Source organism: Balaenoptera physalus (genome assembly GCF_965194825.1).
Source record: "Balaenoptera physalus genome assembly, chromosome: 14".
In the NCBI taxonomy this organism is placed as follows: Eukaryota; Metazoa; Chordata; class Mammalia; order Artiodactyla; family Balaenopteridae; genus Balaenoptera; species Balaenoptera physalus.
In genome coordinates this window covers 41,651,808-41,670,799 of record NC_138893.1, presented here as the reverse complement: position 1 = coordinate 41,670,799, position 18,992 = coordinate 41,651,808, and the positions used below count along the sequence as shown (strand labels likewise).

The following is an 18,992-nucleotide window of genomic DNA, read 5'->3' as shown; positions in this document are numbered from 1 at the left end:
GCCTTCTTTTCTCTACCTTTCAGAATATTCTGCTAGTTGCTTCATGCATTTTGTCAGGGTTTTAAGTTGTAATTAATGTGAGGAACAAGGTAGAGTGGGCTTATTCCATCTTGTATGGAATCAGAAGTCTTGTTTATTGTAATTCAAGATTCAATATTGTAAAGCTTTCACATCTGCATTTAAGGTAAGACTAAGGAATATATTTCGTATATATGGCCTATTGATGTGTTTTTTTAAGTAAATAATTATTAAATGTGATAATCGTCATTATAGTCTTATACCAAGAATAGATCTTATTAGGCTAGTGCTGTCTCACTTCCATCTCACCTCATCTTTTCAATCTTTGTGGATCATTTTGGTCAGTCATGTTACCAGTGAACCTTTTCTACTTCTAAGAACCCTTAATCCTTCTCACTATCAACTAAAAAAGCTACCTTTGCAGTTCCTAGAATCTGGTAATTAGCTGCAGATAGAGCAGTTTTACTGTAGTGATTAGGAATATAGGCAATGTACCACCTACATTGGAATCTTAGCTCTGCTACGTTTCCAGGATCACAAAGCTAGTTACTAAAAATATTTCTGTGCCTCAGTTGTCCCTGTGTGTAAAATAGAGATAAGAATTTATCTCATAGAACTGTTATAATGTTTGTAAATTCCATACAATAGTGCTTGTACATAGAAAGCACTCAGACATTAGCTACTGTTGTGATTTCTCCCACTTTTCAGCTCTTAAAAACATTTGCACTTTGGTGACTTGTATACCTATCTTACCTCTCCTGTTAGATTGTAAATTCCTTAAAGATAGAGCCCGCCTTGTTAATTTTTATAATTTTTCAGTGGATCTTGCAAAGTAGAAGGTGTTCAATAAATATTTACTGTATCAAATCATAGGAAAATAGCAAAATTGTCAGTAAGATTGTTTTTCAGAGCCCATTTACTTAATATAAATTTATAACCTAAACTAATATAATACTCTCTCTGTATTATATTTCAGGAATTCTAATGAATCATTGATTGACCAGCACCATTTTACCAGTTGGAATGAGTTATCAGAAATGGGCATAGTGCTTTTAGATCCAACATGTAACAGATGGCGATTACTTCTTCAAGCCAACACCTTTTTTGATTGTGTAGGATTTTTGTCTCTTCATCTTTGAATTCCAGTTTCTGTTGTTGGCAAATAAAAGGAGTTCATGTAGTTTTTGCCCAAGCTTGAGTCACCATGAGTAGTAGTTTAGGAAAAGAAAAAGACTCTAAAGAGAAAGATCCCAAAGCACCATCAGCCAAGGAAAGAGAAAAGGAGGCAAAAGCCTCTGGAGGTTTTGGGAAAGAGAGCAAAGAAAAAGAACCTAAGACCAAAGGGAAAGATGCCAAAGATGGAAAGAAGGACTCCAGTGCTGCCCAACCAGGGGTGGCATTTTCAGTTGATAATACGATCAAACGGCCAAATCCAGCACCTGGGACTAGAAAGAAATCTAGCAATGCAGAGGTGATTAAAGAGCTCAACAAATGCCGGGAAGAGAACTCAATGCGTTTGGACTTATCCAAGAGGTCTATACACATATTGCCATCATCAATCAAAGAGTTGACTCAATTAACAGAACTTTATTTATATAGCAACAAATTACAGTCCCTCCCAGCAGAAGTGGGCTGTCTAGTAAATCTCATGACACTTGCTCTAAGTGAAAATTCACTTACCAGTTTGCCTGACTCTCTTGATAACTTGAAGAAGCTGCGGATGCTTGATTTACGGCATAATAAACTGAGAGAAATTCCTTCAGTGGTGTATAGGCTGGATTCTCTTACCACCCTTTACCTTCGCTTTAATCGAATAACTACTGTGGAAAAAGACATCAAAAACCTGTCAAAACTCAGCATGCTTAGCATTCGAGAGAACAAAATCAAACAACTACCTGCTGAAATTGGTAAGAGGCCTTGGGTTACTATTATTGTTTGTAGTATTTGTTATGCTCAATAATTTTGTCCAGTGCTTTTCCATATCAGAAAATATCTGATACTTGCCTAAAAAACAGCTGGTTTCTAAGTTCTGTCTTCTTTATGGTTTACTTTAATCAGTTTTAGCGATATTAATAGTACACGGTTTGAGATTATTTTATAGACCTAGATAATTAGTTAGAATGTAGATGTAATTGGGCCTTTTTCACACAAATCTAATCTGCTTTCATTTTCATTGGAAAAAAGTAAATTTGAAGCAGAAAAAAAATTTTTGCCTAATATTTTAATTGTTACCCCCTGTTTTTAAAGTAGTTACAAGATATGATTATATAAGATGCTTTAAGACTGCATTTTCCCGTTCTCTGACATTTTCTTTTTTACCTGAAAAATGTGTGTTTAAATTCATATTATTTTTCTACCTAATTTACCACAAAAGATTGGCATATCAGAGCCTTGTGAAGAAGCAGGGTTGTAAGAAAGTTGAAAAAAAAATTTCATTTTGAAAGTACTTACATGTTCATTAAAAACAATCTAAGGATACAGAAAAGTAGAAAAGTCAGCGATAGTTAATGCCAACACTGTTAACATTTTGGTAGATTTCATTCTTGTTTTTATATGTAAAGCTAAATTGTACTGAAAAAAGGGAACTGTTTCTAAAAGAATAGATAGTAGAATAAAAAATAGGAAATACACGTGTGTAAACAAGTCAGTAAAAAGTTAGTTGTTTTGATATTTTTAATTTAAAAAAAAATTTCAGCAACTTTTGGAATGTAGTAAACTGTTGACTTACCAATTTTGAGAAATTGATAAAAGTATTATCTTTGTGGGCCCTTTTTATGAGAGTTCGAAAAATTGACATAAAAATTGATTATACAGCTTTTAAAGGGAAGTTTCCCTTTTTTGTGTGAAAGACAAATTTATTCTGAATAAAACAGGTTAAATATATTCTTTGAGCATTGGTCTTATAGTGGGTGATGAAGGAAACTTTGTTTTTAGGCTGTGCAGCTTTGTAGAGATATAATATTCTCTGGGTGTTTTAAAAATTTTATTTAGCGTTGAGAAAGATACAGTTTAAATTTTAGGTATGGTGTTCTACTATATTTAGCTCTAACCAGACACTTAATTTAATTTTGGTTTAATTAAATGTATTTAGAAAATCCACAGTCGATTTTCTCAAGCAATGTACTTGTATTTATAAAGTGTGACACACTTATGAGATACTAAAATATGCCTAGGAATTCGAATGGATATATTCCTTTCCATGTCTTCAGATAACAATGTGGTTGTTGAATGACATTTGATTTTTGTACCAGATTCAGTCAGAATTTGACCTGTTTGTATGACTCATTGTAGAATAGAATTATAAGCTGTTGGGGAAAGAAATGCTGAATTTTTATGTAGAAATATAAAATGTTATTTCCGGTCTTTGTACTTACTGTTGTTTTGTGCATGTGTTACACTCCATTCTAAAACGTTGGCTTTCATTCATATGAAAGTCTTTCTTTAAGGATTTTTTTTTTTTTCCTTCTGTAGAAGATGTTATCAAATTACCTGGGAATTAAGAACATGCATTTCTTAAGCAGGAAATTATTTCATAGGACTTTAAATTTACTTCACTTTGTTCTTGAGCAGATGGTTACAACATTTTTACTAAAAAGTGAATTTATTTTTAAAAATTGGCAAATTTTATTTAATTAAATGGTTGATTTTTGTGGCTGCCTAATCTTTGGAACTTTATTCCTAAATTTGTAATTTATAAAATAACCATTGAATTTGTTTTTTAATGAGCACCCTCCCACCATTAGTGACACTGAAGTTTTGTGTTCTTGTAATTTCTGTATTTCTATAAAAATAGTAACTTCATAAATGTCATTTATTTTATTCCGAGCAGGGCATCAGATAGAAAGTAAACTGCTTTAAAAAAATAAAACAAAATTTCTTATAAGGAGTTAAAATTTATAAGGTTTAACTTATATGCATGGATTTGGGACAAACATTTTAGAAGTTTGCATTATCTGTTTCCTTATAGGGAAAAAGAAAATAAAGATCTAGTTAAAATAACATAATTGTAATAATAAGAGCAGCTGTTGTTTGAGCACAATATGTCATATAACATACACTATTTTGTACATGTAACTTTACATCTAATATCTCATTAAATTCTTACAGTAATCCAATGAAATAGGTACTTCTCACCTCATTGTACTGAAAAAGGAACTGAAAATTTAGTGAGATTAGATAATTTACTAAAGATCATACAGCTAAGAAGATGGCAGAGTCAGAGTTTGAATCTAGGTCTCACCGTACTGCTCCCACTAGTCTAGACGAGTGGGTCTCATCCCATAGATTATGATTTACTGGTCTGGCAGGTCCAGGGGATCTGTACTTTTAACGAGTAAGTTGGGTTATTCCAAGTGTAGCTGCAGTTGAAAGCTATTGCAGTAGATTTATTTTTTTTGAGAGGGGACAGTGTTAACAGCTTAATTGAGATATAATTCACATACCATACGATTAATGCATTCGAAGTATACAATTCAGTGGTTTTTAGCATGTTCACAGAGTTGTTCACTATCACAAACACTTATGGGAGATTTTCATCACCCCAGAAAGAAACTCTGTTCTGTTTGGCAGTCACCCCACCCCACCCATGTTTTCTCCCAACTCCTTAGCCCTAGGCAAACACTAATCTACTTTCTTTTTCTGTAAATTTACCTATTCTGGACATTTCATATAAATGGAATCATAAAATATATAGTCTTTGGTGGCTAGCTTTTTTCACTTAGCATAATATTTTCAAAATTCATCCAGGTCATAGCATCTATCAGTACATCATTCCTTTTTATTGCTGAATGATATTCCACTGTATGATTATACCACATTTTATTTATCCACTCATCAGTTGTTGAACATTTGGGTTGTTTTCACTTTCTGGCTATTATGAATAAAATTGCTATGAACATTTGTGTACAAGTTTCTGTGTAGACATTTGTTTTCATTTCTCTTCAGTGTATACCTAGAAGTAGATTTACTGAGTCATATGGTAACTCTATGTTTAATCTTTTGAGGAACTACTGGACTATTTTCTTAAGTGGCTACACCATTTTACATTCCCATTAGCAGTGTATGAGGGTTCCAATTCCTCTATATCATCAACATTCTTGTGATTATCTGTCTTTTTTTATTACAGCCATTCCATGAGTGTGAAGTGGTATCTCATTGTTTTTTATTTATAGTTTCCTGATTATTATTGATTTGTTTTTAATTCTTGAAAGCTATCTTTTGTTATAAAGACAGAAATAGTTATTTTCTGTGATGCAGATCTTGCTTTACTGCTTTTTTAATTACAAAAAAACCCCCCAAATCGTGAGCTCCTTTGAGAATGCTTACAAAATAAGACTCATGCACCAAGATCAAATAAAATGGAATTTGACATTTTTAAAAGTTATACATCTTTAATGCAATTTGACTTACTGCTGAAACTCATAACAAGAGAATTTACAATTCAAAATATATGCTAATTATCATGTTAAACTTTCATTTATATGTATTAGATCCACATTATTATAGATAAATATATTAGATTTATATTATGCATATTAAGTGCTTATTCTTCTCTATTGTTTTTATGAGTATACCACTTTCAATCATGCCATCCAGTTTGTGTTCAGCAGTATATTTGAGGAATGTGAGAAATTAGAAGTTTGTGAAACATAGCCTAGTATTTAGTTTAAGTAACATATTTGGAATTTAGCAGTTGTGCTGTTGCCTTTATAGGGAAATTATATTAAAATCTGAATACCTGTTTAAGCATTAATAGCATCTTTATTAATGCCATGTGATTTGATACTAATGATGCATATTCACGTGGGTGAATACTGGCAGAAAGCAGTAAAAGGATACTGAAAGAAATACAAAGCGCCAGACATAATATATTAGAGAGCAGCCAAGAAAACTCTTCACTTGGTAATATTGATTTACTTTTTTCCTTTTGTACGATAAGTCATGGACAAATAAAGTAAATGTCCTATCTTTTTGTGTTAAATAGACAGATGGAAACCTTAGTCATTGCTTTTTTAGATTAGTGTTTCATTCTTCCTGCCCATACCTCCTTTCACCATTTTTAATCTTGAAAGAGACTCTTCACTGAACACCAAGGCACTCAAGAAATCATGTTTTCAGAGGGAAAACAGTAAATAACCACTCACTTACCCCATCCTTCCCTGCACTCCCCCCCCCCCCCCCCCCCCCCACAACTGGCCCGGTTCCGTTGAGTTTCATGTTAGAGATGTGCTTTTGTAAATTTTTTTGGGTGGGCCTGAATAGATTAGAGTGAGGGTCATCGGGTTGTCAGTTTGAATAATTAATCACTTTACTTCAGAAAACTCTGAACAGTGAAGTTTTAAATGATTTTATTCTTCTAGAAAGAAAATGATTACTCTTTGAAACCAGAAATAAACTCCATCTTTGTCTCTTACTAATATTCCTACAACTTTTCCTTCATTGAATTAAAAGCTAGTTTAAGACTGCTTCTCTTTAAAGTTTCCTCCTATTTATTATTCTTTATAAAAACAGCTAAGTTAGAGGGAATCTTAAAAAAATCTATTTGTCCTATAGTGTATGTTCAATAAAATGCTACATCATTTATATTGTATACAATTTTGTGTAAATTTGTCTTAGGAGAATGATCTGCTATGTTATGTATGCTTTTTGAGAACCCAGATCATTTTTACTCATTAAAAAAAAACAGCATTCAGATATATGAGAAATTAGAAACAGCAATTTTTTTAACCCATATGACTCATTAACATTTATTGAAAACAATCAATTTTCTACTGTATATACTATAGTACTGCAGTTATATTTTATGGCAAGTAATATATAATATATAATGAGTATGTATGTATAATCAATATACATAAAAATACTAAGAACAGAATCAGCAATTTTTTTTTAAAGTTGAAGGACCTTAGAGATCTTATTTAATTCCCTATTATGTAATTTTCTATGAATTTTTGCAGGTAATAAATGGTGGGTTTTCAGTAAATGTGGCTTGAAGTGAATTTAGTGAAGCCAAATACTATTACCCAATTTTTAATATTAACCCAAATTGTAACGCTTAGTTCCTAAAATTCTTGAAGTTCTCCTAGGACTGCCAGAGGTGCTGCAGTTGCTTTCATGGTCCAGGTAACATTATTTAATGATCTCATTTGAGTGTTCTGTACAAGTGCTAATGAGTAACTTAGTTTGGCAGGAAAAAGAAATCAGGAAAGGGAGTTCATAGTTGTTAATAAATAACTTCTTTTCACTGGAAATCAGTAAGAAACCTTAGAGACCTAGAAATGAACTGTTAACTTAGTTGATTGTTATCAAATTGTCAGGTGTTTCACTAAACAGCAGAAACCTGGAAAAGTTACTCTTATTGCTAAAGGAGGAGGTAAGAGAACAGAGAAAAAAACAGCACTTCAACCATCTTAGAAGGATCTGATAGAACCGGAGAATACATTTGACTTCCCACACTGCTAAGGTGTAGGGAGGAGGGCAATCATTGTACTCTAATGATAGCATGCTATCCATTCAAAGAATGTAGACACTGTTGTCCATGTTGCTTAGTTACAGAAGCACTTGCTCAGAAGAACTACTAAAGTTTTCTTTGCGATGAAAGGGAGAATTAAGGCTTTAAGACAAATTTATGCAAATATAATAGTGTATATTCTGACCTAAGTCCCTAGATCTATTCAAGCTTGTGTAATAAGTATTTCCAGCCCTTGTTAATTATGTAGTTTTACAAATGTATTTTAGTAAGATTTGATGTGATTTTTATAGAGCTAAGCTCTGAACGTTTGAAAAGTAACCCTATAAGTTCAGGAACAAGAGTTATTTTAAAAATGTAAACGTCCTTGATGTGAGTCAAATGATAATATAGGGAAGGCCACAACTTATGAAATAAACCTAAATTATTTATTTACCTGTATTTGAGTGCCTGTTAATAGATACATTTTAATAGGGCCTTTTTGTATGTTGCTAGGCTTAATTTACTAAAATTTAAAGATTTTTTGCATTTATATTCATCATGGATATTGATCTGTAATTTCTTTTTTTTCTTCTCTCTTTTTTTGTAATGGTTTGCTATCAGGGCAATGCTGGCTTCATATTGTGGAATGAGTTGGAAAGTGTTCCTGTTTTATGTTCTGGAAGAGTTTGTGAAGAATTAATATTGTATCTTCAAATGTTTAGAAGAATTTATCAGTCTTGTAATCTGGGACTGGGGTTTTCTTGATAGGAAGGTTTTAAATGACTAATTTAATTAATAGGAAGTTATTTGGGTTTTCTGTTTCTTCTTGGTTGAACTTTGATTGTTTGAATCTGTCAAAGCATTTGTCTATTTTATTTGATCTGTTGAATTTTTTGGCATAAAGTTCATAATGGTTCTTTATTCTTCTTCTAAAGTTTGTAATATATATATTATCACATTCCTCTTTCATTCATTCCTGATATTGGCTTTATTGGTCTTTATCAAAAAAACTGCTTTTGGTTTTATTATTTTTTAAATTATCTTCCTTTTTTTTTGTTTTCTGCTCTTAACTATCTAGTTCCTTATTACTTTAGGTTTAATATGTCCTTTGTCTTCTGTCTTAAGTTGTTAGATTGATTTTGTATCTTTCTTCTTTGCATTATGTAAGGACACTGATAGCTATAAACCTCCCTCCAAGTATTATATTAGCAGTAGCACATAAATTTTGATATGTTGTATTTTCATTATTATTTAGTTCAAAGTATTTTCCAAATATCTCTTGTTATTTTCTAATCCATGGATTATTTAACAGTACATTGTTCAATTTCCAAGTATTTCAGAGATGCTTTCATATTTGCTTTTTCCTTTTTTTTTACTTTTCGGCTACACCATGCGGCTTGTGGGATCCTAGTTCCCTGACCAGGGATTGAACCTGCACCCTCAGCAATGAAAGTGTGGAGTCCTAACCACTGGGACTGCCAGGGAATTCCCTATTTTTTGTTACTGATTTATAAAATATAGTTTGTCTTGGTAAATGTTCTATATGCAGTTGAAAAGAAGGTACATTTTGCTGTTATTTTTGGAGCAAGGTCAAATTGGTTGATGATGTTATTAATTTCTTGTATACCCTTATCGATTTTCTGTCTACTTTTTTCTTCAGTTAGGAAGAAATGAGTGTTGAAATACCCAACTATAGTAGTAGATTTGTCTTTCTCCCATTAGTGCTATTATTTTTTGCTTCTTATATTTTGAAAGTTTGTTATTAGTTGTATATATACTTAGGATTTTTTTTTTCTGATGAGGCAGTTTATATCATGAAGCATCTGTCTTTATGGTAATATTTCTGGTAGTATCTCTTTTTCTAAATTCTGATTTTATTTGATATTGATATAGCCATATCTTTTTCCATCTTTTTACTTTTTGTGTCTTTATATGTATTGAAAATTGTTTCTTGTAGACATCATATGGTTAGGTCTTTTGTTTTATCCTGACAGTTTTTGCCTCAATTGAAGGGTTTAGACCATTTACATTTAATATAGTTATCAATATGATTGGTTTAAATTTATCAGCTGGCTGGCTATTTTCTATTTGTGCCATTTGTTTCCTTTTACCCCTCATTTCATGCCTTCTTTTGGATTATTTTTTTATAGATTCCACTCATCTCAACTGCTGCATATTAGTTATACATCTCTGACACCTTTTTTAAGTGTCTACTCTAATATTTACAGTATATATCATAACTTAATACAGTCTACGTTTATATAATATTATACCACTTTACATATATCCTAAGAACCTTACAACAGAACACTTCTTTTTCTCCTGTTCTTTGTGCCATTATTGTCATACAATATATGACAATATACATTAGTCATATATATTACGTTATTCATATATTATAAATCCCGTAATAATATATTGCCATTGTTTTTACTTTAAACTTTATCTTTTTTAAGCTTTCCATTTTGAACAAATTTTAGAGTTAAGGAAAAGTTGCAAAACAAGTACTGAGGGTTCCTTGGTGAATCTTCCCCAAAACAATTATTACTATATTCTAATGATGATTTTTAAAAATTTCCCTTGTTCCTTTTGCATTTATTAATTGAAATCCTTCTATAAGGAGGAGCTGTCCTTTCTCTCCCATTTATTTATTTACTCAGTTATGTCAGTCTGGACTAACTTATTCTGTGGGTTCCAATCCAGTATTATTTTTATCAAATTTAAAAAACAGAGCATTAAGACCACCCAAGAAACTCTTCTTTCAATCACTATTCCCATCAAGGGTAACGCAGTATCTTGACTTCCACCAACATACACTAGTTCTTCTTGTTTTTTATAAGTGAAATTATTGTATATGTATGCTTTTGTGTTTGACTCCTTCCACTTCACATTATTCATCATATTGGTGTATGTAGTTAGAGAATATTCCTTCTCATTACTGCATAATATTTCATAGTGTGAATATACCATGATTTTATTTATTCATTCTATTGTTTTTGGTTGGACAATACCAAATGCTGGTGCAAACTCTCATTCATTACTGTGGGAATGCAAAGTGGTACAGACACTTTGGAAGACAGTGGCAGTTTCTTACAAAGCTAAACATAGTCTCACCATACAATCTATCAATCATGCTCCTATTTACTCAAATGAGTTGAAAACTTATGTCTATGCAAAAAACTGTGCACAAAATGTTTTTAGCTGTTCTATTCATAATTGTTAAAAATTGGAAGTAACCAAGATGTCCTTCAGTAAATGAGTGAATAGTAAACTAGTACACCCATACAATGGAATATTTGTTCAGTGGTAAAAAAGAAATGAACTATCAAGCTACAAAAAGACATGGAGGGACCTTAAATGCATATTGCTAAATGAAAGAAGTCAATCTGGAAAAGCTACATATTATATGATTCCAACTATACAACATTCTGGAAAAGGCAAAAGTAAAAGCTCGATGGTTGCCAAGGGCCCCAGGAGAGAGATGGATCAATGAGTAGTGAAGCACAGGGGATTTTTAGAGCAGTGAAACTTCTGTATGATACTGTGATGATGGATACATGATATTATGCACTTATCAAAACCTATAGAACTGGACAACACAAAGAGTGGGTGGCGCTGTAAAACATGGACTTCTAATTAATAATGTATAAATGTTGGTTCATCAACTGTAACAAATGCACCACCTAATGCAGGATGTTAATAATAGTGGAAACTGGGGGGAGGTGGGGTATGTGGGAACTCTGTACTTTATGTGCAGTTTTTCTGTAAACCTGAAACTGCTCTAAAAACAAACAAAAAAAAACTACTCTTACTACCCTCACCACTACCTCCTTAGTCAAAGCTGAAGTCCTTACCTTAGCCCACAAGACCCTGACTCCGAGCTACTTCATCTCCTATCACTTTCTTCCTTACTCATTATTCCAGCCACATTGGCTTTCTGTTGTGTTTTGAACTACTCTCTTGCCTCAGAGTCTTTGTGTTTGCTGTTCACTCAGCTTCCCCCAGATATTTCCATTGTTTCTTTCTTCTCCCATTATTCAGGTGTACACTCAAATGCTACTCCATTGGGGTTACTTTCCCCTTCTACTTACTATTAATACCTCTAATCTCCCCTTCCCCCCATCACATTCTTTTATCCTGCTTTATTTTCCTTTATAGCTTTTATATGTCCTCACCTTGGTTATATATTATTTGTTTGTTTTTTCCATATTAAAATATAAGTTCCATGAAGGCAGGAATTTTATCTCTTTTTTCCCTATTGTATCTTCAGTCCCTAGAATAGTGCCTAGTACATGGTAGGTGCTTAATAAGTATTTGTAGAATGGATCAATGAATGAAGTCTGTGTTCTCTCTGTAGGCAAATCTATGTAGGAAGTCAAACTTAAAAGATTGCTTACCAAGTATGGAATATGAGTCATAAGATGCATCGTATTAATGGCTCGTGTCATCAATATGATAACATGATGTGTTCATTTTCACTAAAAGATACATCTGCTCCACAGACAGGAAACTTCTATTTATGGGTCAAAAAATGCTCTTCCATATACAGTGTAGGAGAGACTGCTAGTATTTACCTCTTGAATCTCCCTATTTTTTTCTCTTTGGATTAAAAAATGTACAAAAACAAGGAAAAATCACAAAATACAAATATATAAAGTAGAAAATAAAAACCACTCTTAAACCCAGCCAGAGACAAGTCATTGTTAAGACCTTGATTATTGTCCTTTAGAACCATCTGAGATGAACTTATATTTTGTTAATAATATTTGGATCATATAGTAAAATAAATGTTTAAAGTACTAACTAACTGGACAGAGTATAGAAATAGTAAATAGTGTGAAAGTAGTTTATGAACTCCTTAATATTTAATATTCTGTCTTTTGTGATTTGTAACACAAGCTCTTATCCTGGCACAGTATTGTCTAGTGCAGAATTTATAATATATTCAGAATTTTCAAATGTTTCTGATTATTTGAATATGAACAAGAAAAGCTTGGGCAGTTACGAGTGTTTGTTCTAAATAAGAGAGATCTTAAACTCCTTTTTTTTCTCCCCACATTAAAAATGTTTTGTCAGTTGCCTTTAATAGGACATTTTGGATTAGTTTCGAAAATATTTTAGATTTTCCTGGAAACTATCTTTTATTAATTATAAACTTCCCTGAAGTTTTTAAGATCTTTTTCATTGGACTGAAGAAAATTCAAAGTTCCTAAGAGAAAATGTTTTGCATGGGTCCTTTAAAATGTATATGTGGATTTTGGGGAAAATCTAAAATAAGTTTCAAATTTAACTCAATAATATGTATAATTTACTTGTGAGTTTATTGTATTTCATGGACTAAAATAAAATTTAAAAATCATGTTCCTTTTGTGTGCTGATGCTGTTAAAAAATTAAATCACATTTCCTGAGTTTTAAGCATTTTCATAACTTTTCGTAATTACTAGATTGTGAGAAAGAAGTATTAGTGTTATTAGATGACACTCTTCTTAATGTATCAGTGTTAACATGATTTCCTGACTTTGCAGAGTGTTGTATTGCTGGAGGATAATTTTCTGGAGAGAATATATACTCAAAATAATTCAGTTATTATATGGTGACTTATATAAATCAAAAAGGATTTAGGATTTAACTTAATTTGAGTCTAGATATTTTCTGCTTTTTAAAAACACTTAATTTTTAGTTTAATATTAGATAGTCATATGTAAGGTCCTGTCCTAAGATATTGGTAATTCATCTGCTTCTGTGTTCAGCGGTGCCAAACTGGCATCCTGAACCCTGAAAAAAGCCCACAGATATGTTCGATAACACAGTGTTTTGTTCTGTTTCAACCTAAAAATTAGTTGTTAGTATTTGAACATTAGAAGATTTTATATGAAAATATGAATTTCCAGCTTCTTTTGACAAGCATGAGAATTGGACAATATTGAGCTTTCTCGTCCCAACATTGCAGTGATTCTCAACCAGGGGCAGTTTTGGCAGTGTTACAAAAAAGGACATTTGTCAATGTCTAGAGATAGTTTTGATTGTCATGACTTGGTGGGGAGGTGCTATTAGCATCTTATGGGTAAAGGCCAGGGATGCTGCTTATGCACAGGACAGCCTCCTACAGCAAAGAATTATCTGGTCCAAAATATTTCAGTATTGAGGTTGAGAAGTCCTGTAGTGTAGCAGTAATTGACCTGAGTTGAATCATATCTGTTCTGAATAGGCTGAAGTTAGCCACGGTCTCCTCCCAACTTGCTTTATTTACTTGCTGGGACTCTATACACTTTTGAATTTGTGCATATTCCTTTAAAGTAGTGGGAGTTACTTTCATGGGAACTGAAAACATCTTCAAGTATTATTAGAAAAGTTGCGGCGAATACAAAAAACATTTATTACTTCTGGCCTGAAGAGTATTAGAATGCAAGTTTTATTTTCCCCAGTTATCATCATTTATTCTTTCAGTTGAACATTGTTCTATGTACTAAGCACTATACTAGATATGGAGGAGATGAGCAGCTGCTTACACTTTAAGGATTATTATGTCTTGGAGAATTGTTCTGTTTATCATTATGTAATGCTTTCTATATCTCTGATAATTTTCCTTGCTTTGAAGTTGACTTTGTCTGAAATCTATGTAGCTACTTCAGCTTTCGTTTGATTAACATTAGCATTGTATTTCTTTCTCCATCCCTTTATTTTTAATCCACCTGTGTCTGTAAAGTAGGTTTTTCGAAGACAATACTATTTAGTTGGGTCTCGTTTTTTAATCCACTCTATTAGTCTCTTGTCTTTTATTTTGTGCATTCACATTCACATTTAAAGTATTTATTGATTTAGTTGGATTTTTAAAATTAATTTTTATTGGAGTATAGTTGCTTTGTAATATCAACTGTATTTGGAACTGTTTTCTATTAGTTGAACTTGTTCTTTTTTTTTTTGTCTTTCACCATTTTTCTGCATTATCTCAGTTTAATTGAGCATTTTGTATTATTTCATTTTCTCTCCTTAACATATCATTTATACTTGTTTTAATTTTTTTTGTTTGTTTGTATGTATGTATGTATGTGTGTGATTGCCCTGGAGTTTGCAGTATGGATTTACAATTAACATAAGTCCACCTTCAAATAACACTGTACCATTCAGGGGTAGTGTGGGTGCCTTATAACAGAATATTCCCAATTCCTCCCTCCTGTCCCATGTAACACTGCTGTCATTCATTTCATTTATCCTTAATCTATAATCACCTGCTATATTGTTTCTGTTAATACTTTGAACAAATTGTTATCTGTTATATCAATTAAGAATAAGAAAATAAAAGATTTTATTTTGTCTTTATTTATTACTTCTCTAAAGTTCTTCCTTTCTTTATGTAGATTAAGTTTCTGGCCTATATCATTTTCCTTCTTTCTGAAGAACTTATTTTAATATTTCTTGCAAGACAGGTCTACTGGCAGCAAATTCCCTCAATATCTGTTTGTCTGAGAAAGTCTTTATTTCTCCTTTGCTTTGAAGGATAATTTCATTGGATATAGACTTTTAGGTTGGTGATTTTTTTTTTCTCTCAACACTTGAAATATTTCATTCCGTTCTCTTCTTGCTTGCATGGTTACTGAAGAGAAGCCCAATGTGTTCTTATCCTTATTCCTATATAGGTAAGGTTTTCCCCCCCCCCCTCTATCTTCTTTCAGAAATTTCTCTTTGTCTTTGATTATCTGTATATTATTTTGAATATGATATGCCTAGGTGAAAATAGGAGGGGACTTCTATCTTCACCCTGAGAACCTGGGGTGGGCCTCCTGGAGGTAAAGCACAAGGATTCCAATTTCTCCACATCCTTGCCAACATTTGTTTTGTTTGTTTGTTTGTTTTGTTTGTTTTGTTTGTTTTTGATTATAGCCATCTTCATGGGTATGAAGTGGTATCTCATCGTATTGATTTGCATTTTTTAATGATTAGTGATGTTGAGCATCTTTTCATGTGTTTATTGGCCATTTGCATATCTTTGGAGAAATGTCTGTTCCAGTTCTTTGTCCACTTTTAAATTGGGTGGTTTGTTTTTTTGTTGTTGAATTATGGGAGTTCTTTATACATTCTGGATATTAATCCCTTAGCAGGTATGTGATTTGTAAATATTTCCTCCTATTCTGTGGGTTGTCTTTTCATTCTCTTGATAGTGTCCTTTGATACACATAAGTTTTAAATTTTGATGAAATCCAATTTACTTTCTCTTTTGTTGCTTATGTTTGTAATATGTGGCTTAATAATATGCCCTACACCCATTTTTCAGTTTTATGCACTTCATTTGTTATCTTACTTTTTCAGTATTTCCAACCTCTGCCAAAAAAAAAAAGGGAAATCATGAGAGAGCCAATATAACTTTTATAAATAAGTTTATGAAGACAGAAAAACACTAAGAATAATCTGAATTGCCAAATACAGTCCTTTCAACCAGAACGAGGAGAAAAATACCTTATTTTCTATCCTTTTGGAGTACTATTAAATTGAGAAGCAGTTTTGATTTATAAATCTCAATTTACATATTTATATAACATCAGAACATATGCTTATTTGAAAGCATACATATTTTGAGGTAAAGGTGACCCTCAAATTAAACTCAAAATGTATATGATATTATTGTGTTGAATTTGGTTTAAAAAATTAGTAAGCTCTTTTTGAAGTATGTAATATACAAATGTAAATGTGGTTAAATTGGTTACTTAAGTTAAAAAAATATATAATATTGGTTGGTAATGATTTACAACCACATTTTAACATTATCAGATGTCATTTTCCTTTTTTCTTTAGGTATAATTGACATATAACCTTATATTAGCTAAATAATTCAATATTTGTAAAATGTCATGTTCAAATAACAGCTTCAGATTTTGTGTTTGACTTTTACTTTTTCAGAAAAAGTATAGTTATGATATAGAAAATGTTTTTTCTTTCATTATTTAATATATTCTTTAAAAATTCTTATTAAATTTTTATGTTGGTCAATTTACAGGTGAATTATGTAACCTCATTACGCTGGATGTAGCTCACAATCAACTTGAACACCTTCCAAAGGAGATTGGAAACTGCACACAGATAACCAACCTTGACTTGCAGCACAATGAATTGCTAGACCTCCCAGATACTATAGGTATGAGAGGAGAAAGAAGATACTGTTCATCATTTATAGCTACTTGGACATTAAAATCCATTTTGATAATAAAAAATTAAAATTCAACATTGTCAAAGTGGTAAAACTTCTAAAAGACAGTATTTTAAAATCATTTTTTATTTCCATTTCCAAGCAAAGAAAATAACTAAATTTTAGGAAATGATCTCAATTAAATTGTAAAGAAGATAGAATATTGAGTAATATGTATATGTTCTATAACTCTGCTTAAATTGCAGAATGGGTGCATTTTCTGTTTTTGCTTATTTCAGAATGTTGCATGCTCTTGTATAGGGTGTGGTCCCTTCTTTGCTAAAATAGACCACACTGAAAAATAAAATCATTGCTGTTTAGTTTTTAAAACATGGCCAATGTATTTTAAAGTTTGTTCATCTTATTATTGAGGGACTAAAAGATGTCTCAGAGTGCAGAATGTGTTTTGAAAGTGCATAGCCAAAGAACAGAAAGTTGGATTGCACTTACCCTGATGTGTTCCATATTTATATATTCTTGTTTCTTTTTCTAAATGACCCCAAATTTATACAAACAGTAGAGGGAATTTTTACATTAAAAAAAATTACTCTGTACTAAGTTTATATAATTTTGGTAATGAATATTTACAAGGTTCTCTTACTAAATCATTTGAGGCCTATGATAATGTTATCTTTCTCCAGAAGGATTTTTGTTTGCTTCTCTCAGGTACCTAAGGTGACCACTTTATTCCATCTGTGTTCTAAGGTTTGTGATTTTTCTGGTCCCCCCCAAATTATTCAGAGGCAAGCTGCAGACTAATTGGAGGGTTGTTTTAATTCCGGTTTACCCCTTGTACTAGGGTGCAGCCCTGTAGGGTCCCAGTTGATATTGATTACTAGACTCCCCACCCTTGGCAGGCTCTAGATTTTGACTCTTGGCAGAAACATGCCTTAGCCTTTCAGCTGCATCTTCTAGTTAGGAAAGCACTCTCAGGACAAAATCTTCTCCAGTGTTTTGCTTGTTTCTGGGTTCCCACCTGGTTTCCAGCCTGGTTACTAGTCATTATCTTGTTAGCTTTCTGATTTTTGTTTTAGAAGTGTTTTTAGTTTTCTTCAATGGGAGGGTTGCTTGAATTATCTAGTCTACCACTACTTGAAACAGAAGCAGTTGTTATGGAATTTTTTAATAAGTTACAATAGACTGTCTTTGGTTACATGACACCTGTTCACAGAAGAGTAATCTGAGACTTCTTCAGGATATAATAGCTAGCCATTAGAACCTATATCTTTCTGATTCTTGTCCCCTAGAGTCTAGAACAGACAGAAAAATACCAAATAAATACAAAATAAATGAAAAAAAAAGTCATGGGAGACAGGACTAGAAGTTCTAGAAAGAGAATAGAGTAAGACAATGAAGAAGCTATAAAATATAATTTAATAATATTTCCCTGAACTTGGCAAAAACCCAGATAATAAGATTGAAATTGCTTACCAAGAAGAAACAATGAAAAAACATACATTCTGGTAGAAGTTTTAAAAATTAGATTTACTTAATTATTTTTAATAAACAATATATTCATACATAATGTTATAAAACCTGTCTTTGTCTAGTTTCAGTTTCAGGGTAATCCTGGCCGTATATAATAAGTTGGGAAGTACTCCCTTCTCTTCAATTTTTGCAACAGTTTGTATAAAATTGACATATTTCTTCCTTTAATATTTGATAAAATTAATTGGTAAAGCCACCTGGGTCAGGATTTTTCTTTGTTGGAATGTTTTTGAAAACAATTTCAATTTCTTTGATAGACATAGGGACATTTAGGTTATCACTTTCTTCTTCTTGAGAAAACTTGGTCATTTGTGTCTTTCAGAGAATGTGTCCATTTCGTTTAAGTTGTCACATTTAATGAGCATAAAATTGTTCATAATATTCCCTTATTATTTCAATATCTATAGAATCTGTGGTAATGCCATTTCTCTCATTCCTGATATTGGTAATTTATATCTTCTCTCTTTTTTTTTCCCCTGATCAGTCTGGTTAGAGGTTTATCAATTTTATCAGTTTTATTGATTGTCTCAAAGTATTGATTTTTCTCTATTCTTTCCTTGGTTTTTGTTTCATTGATTTCCACTTTGACCTTTCTTCTTCCCTTTCATCTGCTTACTTTGAGTTTTATTTGTTCTTTTTCTAGTTTCTTATGGCGGAAGATTGAGATTATTAATTTGAGACCTTTCTTCTCATATAGGCATTTAGTGCTATAAATTTTGCCTCACATACTGCTTTAACAACATCCCACAAATTCTGACATCTTGTGTTTTCTTTTTTATTTTGTTCAAAATACTTTCTAATTTACCCTTTTGTTTTCTGTGATCTGTGTGTTATTTATTTTTTTTTTAAAGCTT

The 18,992-nt window shown here is 31.9% G+C and overlaps 1 protein-coding gene across 9 annotated transcripts in view; it reads left to right on the top strand.

The window, feature by feature from the left end:
• Nucleotides 1-18,992, top strand: part of SHOC2 (SHOC2 leucine rich repeat scaffold protein) — a 102,242-nt gene that overhangs the window by 56,137 nt on the left and 27,113 nt on the right. For 8 of the 9 annotated variants that reach the window (XM_082424897.1, XM_082424898.1, XM_082424901.1 and 5 more), the window contains 2 exons: nucleotides 995-1,925; nucleotides 16,462-16,599. In XM_082424897.1, coding sequence (XP_082281023.1) covers nucleotides 1,223-1,925; nucleotides 16,462-16,599 — 841 coding nt within the window. In that variant the 5' untranslated portion in view covers nucleotides 995-1,222. The remainder of the gene's footprint in view (nucleotides 1-994; nucleotides 1,926-16,461; nucleotides 16,600-18,992) is intronic. The other variant, XM_082424903.1, reaches the window with a different exon arrangement.